Below are 11,445 nucleotides of genomic sequence, written 5' to 3' on the forward strand. Positions count from 1 at the left end.
TATTAGAATCTTGTATTGTGTACATGAATTATGAACTATTCATTCATCTCTTCTTACATTATCTCTCTCAACAAACACCACGCACATGTCGTTACTCGTCTACCTTTACTTTTTGGGTTTCTTCCTCAATTTTTCCATAACCGATGCCTCTGAAATTTACTACCTCAATCACAGTTGTTCAAGCAACAGAACCTTCACTCCAAACAGCGCATACGAATCCAACCTCCGAACCCTCCTCACGTCCCTGTCTTCCCATGCCACCACTGCACAATTCTTCAACGCCACATCGGGTGGTGGAGGCGGCAAGGAAACCGTTTACGCCTCCTACATGTGCCGTGGCGATGTCACCAACCACACGTGCCAAGAGTGCATCAGAACTGCATCCCAACAAATATCCGAAGTGTGTCCCCACTCCAAAGAGGCCTTAATTTGGTACCACGAATGTTTGGTTCGTTATTCCAACCGTTGTTTTTTCTCCACCTTGGAGGAGTGGCCAAGGTTCAACTTCATGGATTACAACGTAACGAATTCAACAAATGAGGAAGGAAGCTATGGGTTCTGGTTGTTATCGAAAACGTTGAGTGATGCTGTGGGTGAGGCAGCGAACGCGGGTCCCGCGGGCACCATGAAATTTGCGACGAAAAACGCTACCGTTTTTGGGTCCCAGAAAATTCATACTCTGGTTCAGTGCACGCCAGATCTATCAAGCGAAGATTGCAGTGAGTGTTTGGGTGATATTATGAAAGATATTCCTTTTTGTTGTCTTGGAAGGATCGGTGGAATGGTTCTATTTCCCAGCTGCACTTTGATGTTTGGGTCAAGACATTTCTACAGAGACGTTCATGTTGCTTCTAATGCCACACAACAATCAAAACCTTCAGGTAAATTCTCACGCCAAATGTTTCCACAGACCTATTCTTGAAAAAAAATAAAAACTTATTTATAATTTAAAGTTAGTTTACGAATGAACAAATTTACAGAAATACAAAAAAAATATATTTGTTCTAAAATTAATTTCCCGCCGCTGAGTTAACTTTGCATAGTTTTCTTTATCATGCTTTGATAGTCTCAGTCAGTATTGAGCACGATAATCAAACCTTCCTTTTCGTCCATTATAACTTGTTTGGTAATGCATCTTCAACTACTGACACGCGTTTTTCTGAGGTAATAATGGCTATCTTTATAGCTTTTGCTTACTTTTAACGGTGAACACGGAAATAAAGTCTATGATCCACGTCAACTATTGATTGAATAAGAACTTTCGATATTTAAAATAGCATAATATTTAGTAAATAAATAGTGCCAACAAATGCAAAACCGGTGGAATTTCCGTTATGGAAATTTTCTTTTTACAAAATTTTAACAATGTCCATATGGCAACATTCAATTAGATCAATATTTAAAAAAAAATATATTATGATTTGGAAAGAGAAGATAACATTTAATGAAGGTTTGTCAAAGTTAGTTAACATAACCTTTGTCAAAATATCAAAACCCATTTAGTATAACACGATATCTAAAGAAATAAAGGTACTGATACAAAGAAATTAAAGAGTAATTTGTCGGTTATAAGAAAGAATTTATGGAGACTGATTTTTCATTAGTTGAGAAGACGTGAAGAAATTATTATTTTAACTATGGGGAAGTGAGATTTACATAAAATTCTTTCTCCTCCATGAAATATATATTTATTTTTTATGTTACTTTTTCGTTCTATATTATCTTTAGAATGAATATCAAAAAGGGTGATTTGATTTAGTTCGATCCGATCTATTATGGATTAATCACTTAGACCTAACACAATGAGGTTTATTTATTATCAAGCCAAATAATTTACATTCAACTCGATCCATTACAGGTTGGTGAATTAAACGGATTGACTAACAAACTCACTTAATTAAAAAAAATACAATTTTTTCTTAGTAAAAACAAACTAGATTATAATTGTGATTGAAATATAAATAAATTTCAATACAATCAATATACAATTCAAAATAATGTTTAACCCAAAAAACAAACCAAAATCACAAAAATATTAGGTTTGCATTTGTCAACCCATTATGTATCTAAAAAAACAACTCAACCCAATCGAAATACAAACAAATTTTGTAACCCTTTATTTATGGATGGGTTATTGAGTTAACTCGGCTCACTAGAGGTTCAACTCGAGTGAGTCAAATTCTTGATGGACCAAGTCAAAAATTAACCCGTACTAAAATTTATAAAACAAAAACTAAATTTAACTCAACTTAACTCGAACCCATTAACCAACCCATTTTGACAACTTTACCTCTATCGAAGTTTATTATTCTCTTTCTCGTTATCTCTTTCTCTTTTTATCCTCGTAATCGAGGTATACGTTCACCAGTTCCTGCATTAAGAAAATTAATTTATAATTTCCTTTCATTTTTATCACATTCAAATAATGAATTAGAAATAAAATTAAATTTCATTTTACACTAGACGAGGGCAAGGTAAACCCTTTTTCTTACTCACTTTAGCACTAGAAGAAAAGAATGGGGTGACTCCTTTCACAATTTTTAGTTTGCATCAGAATAACACCTTTATTTCGTGTGTAGGAAATAAAACGATTTCACCTGGAGGAATTGTTACGGTTGTCATCTTTCTTGTCTTCACAATGCTAATCTCTTTTCACTGTTATTTCTTGAGGAGAAGAGCAAGAAAGCGCAAGTATAAGGTTCTTTTAAAACAAAACTGTAAGTATTTTGATTCTAACAACAATATTTAATTTCTAACTATGCAGTTCCAAGCCTGAAAAAATTGCAAACTTAATTTAACAATTTGCTATACATGTGTAGTTGGTCAAGAAAGTGTCACCCTAGAAGGGTTACAATTTGATTTGGATACAATTCAAGCAGCAACAAATAACTTTTCAAATGAAAACAAGATTGGGAAAGGTGGTTTTGGAGAAGTTTACAAGGTAAAAGAATATCATAATCTTTCATTTTATGATTAAACTCAATTAAATTTCAAGTACATAAATTTAGGTATTTTTAATTGAATTTTTATTAATAAAAGTTGTTCTATTGACTGTTTTAAATATTGTTTTTTCTTTAAGTGTTTTACTATTTGTTTTTAAATAGATAGTGAGACAATTACTTTCATCTTTCCATCTCTAACTCACATATGAACTTGATAAAGTTTCTCTTTCTAAGAGTAAGTTGACCAAAGTTGAAAGAGATTACAGAGTGAAGGAACAAATTGATCATGGAAATGTGAAAAGATGAAAACAAAGGTCACATCATTTTACTAACAAAAAAAAAATCAAAGAGCAGAATACCTAGAAAAAAATTATATATATATATATATATATATATATATATATATATATATATTTTGGACATCCAATGTAACAACAAATTTTAGTAGTCACTCTCAATTACAAATGCATAAATTGATGAGTTATTTAAATTAATTGAACCATATGATTATATTTCTCATTTTAATAATGTTGCAACTTTTTAGGGCATCCTTTCTTCTGGACTGCATATAGCAGTAAAAAGATTATCACAAAGTTCTGCACAAGGTTCCATTGAATTTAAGAATGAAGTTCTATTAATAGCCAAATTACAACACAGAAACCTCGTGGAGTTAATAGGTTTTTGTCTAGAGGCACAAGAGAAGATACTTATATACAAATTCATGCATAATGGAAGTCTCGATAAATTTCTATTTGGTTTGATGCTTGATCTTATACTCTTGAAATTTAGCATTTCTTTCATACATTATATGAGGCTTGTAAACATGTGTTCACTTACTTTCCTCATTTACTTAATAAACGTTTCAGGTCATCAACAAAAAAATTTGAATTGGTGTCAACGTTTCAAAATTATAGAAGGGATTGCTCGAGGAATTCTTTATTTACATGAACATTCTCGACTTAAAGTTATACATCGTGATATCAAACCTAGTAATATTTTATTAGATGAAAATATGAATCCTAAAATATCAGATTTTGGTATGGCTAGAATTATGGACATAGACCAAGATCGTGGAAAGACTAAACGTATAGTTGGAACATAGTAAGTTACAAAATTTCATTTGTATCTCCTTTCACTTTTTTACATGATATATTTTAGCTAACTTATATATTTTTTCATGTAGTGGTTATATGTCTCCAGAATACGTAATGTTTGGACAATTTTCTGAAAAATCAGATATTTTTAGTTTTGGAGTTATGATTTTGGAGATTATTACAGGAAAAAAGAATATAAGTTCTCATGAATCGTATTACATGCCAAATGGACTCATGAGCTATGTGAGTATAATAGTTAAATTTTTATGTCATCCTCGTACTTGTGATCTAAATAAAATTCACTTAAATGTTAAGAAATAATTCCAAACATCATTGTTTCATAAACTATTACAGGTTTGGGGAAAATGGATGGACGAAACACCATTGAGCATATTAGATCCGGTTTTGGAAGAAAATTATTCTAGAATTGAAGTAATTAAGTGTATTCATATTGGCTTATTATGTGTTCAAGAAAATAAAAATAGTAGACCTACAATAGCGGATGTTGTTTCATATCTTGATGGTCGTCACACACTTGAATTTCCATCTCCACAAGAACCAGCATATTTGTTGTTGGACAAGAAGGATACAAAAATAGTCTCAGAACACTTTTCTGTTAATGAGATGTCTGTCAGTACATGTTATGCTCGATGATAAGTTAATTCAAATGTTTGATAACAAAGTCAATTCAATGTTTGATAACACTTTTACTTATATTTTTAATATTTAATATGCTTTAGAACATAGTCTAAAGTAAGATTTTTAATATTGGTTTAGTAATAGTTTTTTTTTTTTAAAATAAAACAGGATTTACCTATTTACAAATTTATATTTTTTATCTTTTACACTGAAATAAAAATAAGCAACATAAATAAAACGTAGTAATAAATAATTATTATAATTATCTTATAGATAATCCACCCACAACAACCTCAACCATATTTTTTCCTTCTTATCTTTTGCTCTACAACAAAATTAATATTTAATGACATGCTTATACATATGAAGACAAAGTAGTGAACAATAATTAAGAGTATCATACAGTGTTAATACAATTAATGTGATTAACGTGATCTCTACCCAACACATTATATTCATTCATAACAACAAAGAACAAAACATAAATAAATAATCACTTATACATTACTATAAATATAAAATATAACTAAAGCAAATATTATATTCCTTACCTTTCTACTACTTACGAATTTGTTAATTTTTTCGTCCCTGTTGACATGGCCCCGTGGTTCAATGATTTGATTGAATGATGAAGTATGAGGATGGTTTGGTTAGGTCCACATCGATGAGTACAGGCAAAATGGCACATAGCGAAGTTGGCTTTTACTATCACGTGCCAGTGCTGACTCCACAACCAACAATAATTGACAATGCCATTTGACCCACCTCTCAAATGCCATATTCTATAATTAACTATAGTAATTTGTCAATAAATTTTTTTTTACTCTCATTTTATATTATTTTATTTTAAATACAAAAGATATTTTATTATGACTATTTTCCTCTTCTAAAATAATGTATAACTTTTCCCTTATGTAAACTACCACGTAATAGAAAGGAGGAGAATGCATTCGCTACGTTTCTAAAACAGTCAGATTAAGGCGACTGGATTTTTCAATTTTCTTAACTTTCTTTAGAGATAAAGAAGCTGTCATTAAGACGTAAACAAGGTGGATAAGATAGGATAGTAATTCATAGGATATGGATAGTAATTTTTCTGTACTCTATGTGTATTTATTTGTGGAATAAATATTTATCTCATACTTGTATTTCTGTTTATTAGGTATCCGTTATGTGAGTATTCACATAATTTTTTAATATATACAGATACCCACGAGTATTTATAAAAAGTAGAAATAAATATTTAACAACATATTTTAATCATAAATTCAAATAAAATATAATATATAACATTCATAGATTTTAAACAAAGTCCAAATAATCTATTTAAATAATGTTAAATGACAGTTTACAAAGAAATAAATTTTTTTTAACTAATTGATAAAAAAAATTATTCATTTAAATATAATATGTTAATATTTTAATTATATTTTTTTTATATTTTTTAATTTAAATTAAAGTATAATAAATACAGATATTCAAATATACAGATAATATATATAATATTATATTCATCCATTAACAAGTAAGTATTAAAAATATCCATATTCACTATCCATATATATCCATTTCAGATACCCGCTCCTACGAATTAGTTTTTAACGTTCACCTCTTATAAAAATCATAATCTATTTACAATCATTCATATATAATTGAATTAGTTTTAAATACAAGATCACAAAATATGAATCACCACTTCCATATTTTACTTTGTTGACAAACCTCAATCCAATTCATAGACTGCGGCCATCTCTGACTTCTCTCCCTTCACGCGCATCTGCATGATGCCATCACTCATTTCTTCGTCTCAGTTAGTGCAGAAATTTTGCAGCACAAGAGAATCATGATTACCAAGTCCAAAAATAGTTTAAAACTGTTCCTTTTTTGCATCCTTGTGTTCACCGTTACAGAAACATCTGCTTCGGTGTTCAACAACGTTAGCTGCTCCAGTAACCACACTTTCACTCCAAACACCACCTTCAACGCCAACCTCAACACCCTTCTCTCTTACCTTTCCTCCAATGTCACCAACAACCTTAGATTCTTCAACACAACATCTGGGGAGGGTTCGGACACCGTCTATGGCCTCTACATGTGCCGTGGAGACGTGCCGTTTGCTCTATGCAGAGAGTGTGTGGGTTTCGCGACCCTAACCATAGCCTCGTCTTGTCCCACATCGAAAGAGGCTGTGATTTGGTACAACGAGTGTTTGTTGCGCTACTCTTACAGGTTCTTCTTCTCTAAAATGGAAGAGTGGCCAAGGCACCAGGTCAATATCCCGTTGGGGGATCCTGTCGTTTTGCACAGTAATGGATTCTACACTGCGTTAGGATCCATTTTTGATGAACTTCCAAATCAAGCAGCACTGGCTCTTAGAGTGTCTAATCCTTATGCCGTTAAGCAAGAAAACGCTACTTCGAATGTGACCCTCTATGGCCTCGCTCAGTGCACACCGGACTTGGCTGCCGGAGATTGCAAACGGTGTATCGCCGATGCGGCGGCGGAATTCGCCGTGTCTTGTTGCGGAGGGAGCATAGGGGCAAGTGTTCTGTTTCCCAGTTGCATTGTTAGGTATGAAACATATCCGTTTTATCAGCATTCTGGAACCTCCGCGCCAACAACGATTAAGGGTAAGTTTGTCTTCTTTTGTTTCTCCAATGAAAATGTTAGATTCTTTGGTTTAAAGGATGACAGAGAGAGAAAGGTTTTAGGGGAAAGACTCAAAGCCAACGAGACTAATTAATTAAATCACTTGAACTCAGACAACTCTTCAAAAAGTGTTCTGTAAGAGAGAAGATTTGTTTGATGATAGGAAGCATGATTTTTCAACTGTTGCTTCATATATAACTAGCATACTTGTCGAATATGTGCTGTATTGAGCTTGATCATTAGGTGATTAATTTAGTACAGAAGAAAACGTCGAAATGGTGTTGATGGTGTGTGGTTTGTCAATATGACACGTTTTGACAGGTTCAGGGAATATTCGCACTGAACTGATTGCGATAGTCGTTGTCATGGTTGTCGTTTTGGTAATCATTTTGTTCTTTGGCTACTACGGTTGCATCCGCATAAAAGCTAGGAAGAAACGCAAGGCCAGTAACGACAGAGAAAACTGTAATCTCAATGAACCTCTTATTATCTTCAATTGAGCTTAGTAGAAAAGCCTCAAGTTTTTTTTTTTTTTATTACATGTACTTGGTGTGAGTATTTCCAATAACTGCTGTGAATTGTAATGAAGTTGGCCCAGAAATCAGTGTCTTGGAGTCCTTGGAATTTGATTTTGCTACAATTGAAGCAGCAACAAACAAGTTTTCTGAAGAGCGCAGGATCGGCAAAGGGGGTTACGGAGAAGTCTACAAGGTAACATAAATGCGATGATTAATGTGCCATCTATGTTGTTTTCTAGTTCTATTCTAATGGCATGTAATCACAGGGAATCCTTCCTAGCGGAGAAGAAGTTGCTGTAAAGAGATTGTCAACAAATTCTAAGCAGGGAGCGGAGGAATTCAAGAATGAAGTGTTGTTAATAGCTAAACTTCAACACAAAAATTTGGTGAGGTTAATAGGATTTTGCCAAGAAGACAGAGAGAAAATACTCATCTATGAATATGTCCCTAACAAAAGCCTTGATCACTTTTTATTTGGTAAGACATTTCGGTATTTGTTTCTACTACGAGTTTACATTGCAATTTTAATCGAATGGGAAATAAAAATTGATTTATACTTTGTAATGTATTTGACTAATGGTATTTATAGATCCCGAAAAACAAAGAATATTAACTTGGTCAGAGAGGTATAAAATCATAAAAGGAATTGCAAGAGGAATTCTTTATCTTCATGAAGACTCTCGTCTGAAGATTATACATCGTGATATCAAACCAAGCAATGTTCTATTGGACAATGACTTCAATCCAAAAATCTCTGATTTTGGCATGGCAAGGATGGTAGATACAAACCAGATTCAAGGATGTACGAATAGAGTTGTTGGTACATAGTGAGTTGCAAACCCTTACATCTTTCAAAAGTAAATTCTTTTTTATGTAATTCGTTTATTTATCATCGTAAAAGAATTGTGATAGGTTCTGAAAACTCTCCCGTTCATTACAAATCTTCCATCCATGGTTAGTCTGGTTGTGTATAATCTCCATGCTGATTGTTTTCTGCATTCTTCCTTTTCAGCGGTTACATGCCTCCTGAGTATGCCATGCATGGACACTTTTCGGAAAAGTCTGATGTATTCAGTTTTGGAGTTATGATTCTTGAGATTATCAGTGGAAAGAAGAATTCTTGTTCTTTTGAATCATCTCGTGTTGATGATCTCTTAAGTTATGTGAGTATTCAATTCTTGTTTCTTGTTATTCACTGCTGTTCTTTGAACCATAGTTCAAAAGAGACAAAAACAAAGTTTAAGAAAGTAATAATACGAAAATTAATTAATTTCAGGCATGGAACAATTGGAGGGATGTATCGCCATTTCAATTGTTGGATCCGAGTCTTGTAGAATCTTACTCTCCAAACGAAGTTGAGAAGTGTATGCAGATCGGTTTATTATGTGTGCAAGAAAATCCTGATGACAGACCTATAATAGGAACCATCGTTTCATATCTTAGCAACCCTTCAGTTGAAATGCCATTCCCTTTAGAGCCAGCGTTTTTCATGCAAGGCAGAGTAAGAAGACATTCAGCTGAACATCAACCATCTTCAGGTTACTCCACCAATCATTCTTTCTCCACCTCTGTAAATAACATGTCCACTACCGTATTCTTCCCTAGATAGTATTGTGTTATATGTTATATCAGATTAAGTTTATAGTTTTTATATTTTAATTGTGTATTTAATATCAACATTGAAAGATCATTAAGAGGGTATTGCAAAATTCCCCCTCTATTGATACAGCATAAGTTAAAATTTTAACTTGTAAGCTTTATCAGTTCATGAAAGGAAGTAATGAAACTAAATTAGACAAAAAGTAATAATGATTAATTATTGACGATGATTACAGAATTTACCCTAAAAAGATATTGGAGAGAATTGATGGACATGAGAGAAACAGAAAGAAAAAATGTGGCTAGCTTGAAGCATATTAGGTTGAATTAAGATGAAGAAATTCCAACTTAGGGCCCACAGTTTTAAAGAAGCCACCTATTTATGACATTCCAGCGAGTGAGGTTAGCACTTACATGTACATTGTTTCACATTTTTTTAGTAACATATGTATTCAAGTGCTACTATACAATGTAATGGAAAGAATAAAGTAAAAAGGCCCACGTGTATCATTAAAATATTTGTTTAGAAAACATATTTTAATATTATTATTGATAAATCAATAATTTAATTTAAAAGTTATAGATGTTATAATTGTCAATTTAGATATATTCAAACGATAAATTCATCTAACAATGATATAATTATATATTTATGTATAATTAATTATTACTATGTATTATGTGTTATATGTTATGTGTTTTTGAGTAATTTGGAATAATCAATTTGTGATGACATAAATTGTTATTTTGTTTAGATTAAAAAATGTCAGTATGATGTTTTTTAAGAATTTAATTACAGAACATGTTTGTGATAATAAGTTTAGAGTTTTAGTCAAGATTAAAGAATAAAAAACAGGTGTTAATTTTTTTTGTTTTGGATTTTCTTGTTAGATTTCAAAGTTATTTAAAATATATTTGAAATAACTGAGTCATGTTTTTTTTTTATATTTTTAATATTTATAACAGATTTTATTGTTAATATATATAAATTAGTGATTTGAATAATTATTATTGTTATTGGTTTAATTATTTAATGATTAATTTTATTGTTTAAATATATTATTAATTTATTTAATTATAACAATTTGTAATAGTAATAAGTTGTGAAAGTAAAATATAAGTATATTATGTAATATGGTCATGTATAAATTAAATATAATATAAAATTGATGTTAAAACTTTAAAAAAATATATTATATGTTATATCTATAACAATATATAAAGAGAATTATCTCTTTTGTGTCCACATTTTAAAATACCAATTTTACCCTTTAAAATATAATTATTTATTAAATTTTTAAAAATTGACCGTTATTTTTACAAACATTTTTATAAAATTGTCTATCTCTACTCTTTTATTTTTTCTATTTATCAACAATTATTCTCTCATATTTTTTAATATATTTCACTTTATTTTAATAAATATAATTTTATTTTATATATTAACTTAATAATATTACATTACCACCTACTAATATAATATAATGTATATTTAAAAAATGTGTCGCGCATGTGTGTACGCTAGTATTAAAATAAGATGCATACTTTGTATGATATATTAGAATAAAATATGTATGCACATATCGTTATTAAAGTAAAATTTAGGCATATGGTATTATATGGTCATGTACAAAATATATACAATGTGAAATAATGTTAAATTAGTGTTAAAATTTTTAAATAGTAATATATGTAGATATAAACACATGTATATTACAATAGAATAAAATGTAGATATATTATGTTATATGGTCTCGTACAAAATATATATAAGATAAAATTTATGTTAAAATTTTTAAATAGAGACACATATAAACATATGTATATTATATTAAAATATAATGTGTATTCATAGGTCCTTGTTAAAGTAAAATGTAGGGGTATTATGTAATAATGTCCCATATAAAATAATACAACATGAAATTTTATTAACATTTTTAAATAGAAACACATGTAGATATAAACATTTGTATATTATATTAAAATAAAATGAGTATACACGGG

The 11,445-nt window shown here is 30.6% G+C and overlaps 1 protein-coding gene across 1 annotated transcript; it reads left to right on the plus strand.

Annotated features, from left to right (window-relative positions):
* On the plus strand, positions 1-9,644 carry LOC114191423. The gene is made up of 14 exons (XM_028080595.1): positions 1-881; positions 2,580-2,717; positions 2,820-2,941; positions 3,487-3,697; positions 3,809-4,043; positions 4,126-4,279; positions 4,391-4,687; positions 6,432-7,305; positions 7,646-7,789; positions 7,914-8,035; positions 8,109-8,319; positions 8,432-8,669; positions 8,855-9,005; positions 9,119-9,644. Exons 1-14 carry the CDS (start codon positions 86-88, stop codon positions 9,449-9,451), a joined length of 4,026 nt encoding a protein of 1,341 aa, XP_027936396.1. The 5' UTR covers positions 1-85; the 3' UTR covers positions 9,452-9,644.
* Positions 9,645-11,445: the final 1,801 nt, after the last annotated feature.

This window comes from Vigna unguiculata, chromosome 7, assembly GCF_004118075.2.
Source record: "Vigna unguiculata cultivar IT97K-499-35 chromosome 7, ASM411807v1, whole genome shotgun sequence".
In the NCBI taxonomy this organism is placed as follows: Eukaryota; Viridiplantae; Streptophyta; class Magnoliopsida; order Fabales; family Fabaceae; genus Vigna; species Vigna unguiculata.

Coding starts and splice junctions, on each gene's coding strand:
- LOC114191423 (XM_028080595.1), top strand. CDS start 86: ATGTCGTTACTCGTCTACCTTTACTTTTTGGGTTTCTTCCTCAATTTT. Junction 2,718..2,819: donor GGTTCTTTTAAAACAAAACT/GTAAGTATTTTG, acceptor ATACATGTGTAG/TTGGTCAAGAAAGTGTCACC. Junction 8,670..8,854: donor AATAGAGTTGTTGGTACATA/GTGAGTTGCAAA, acceptor CTTCCTTTTCAG/CGGTTACATGCCTCCTGAGT.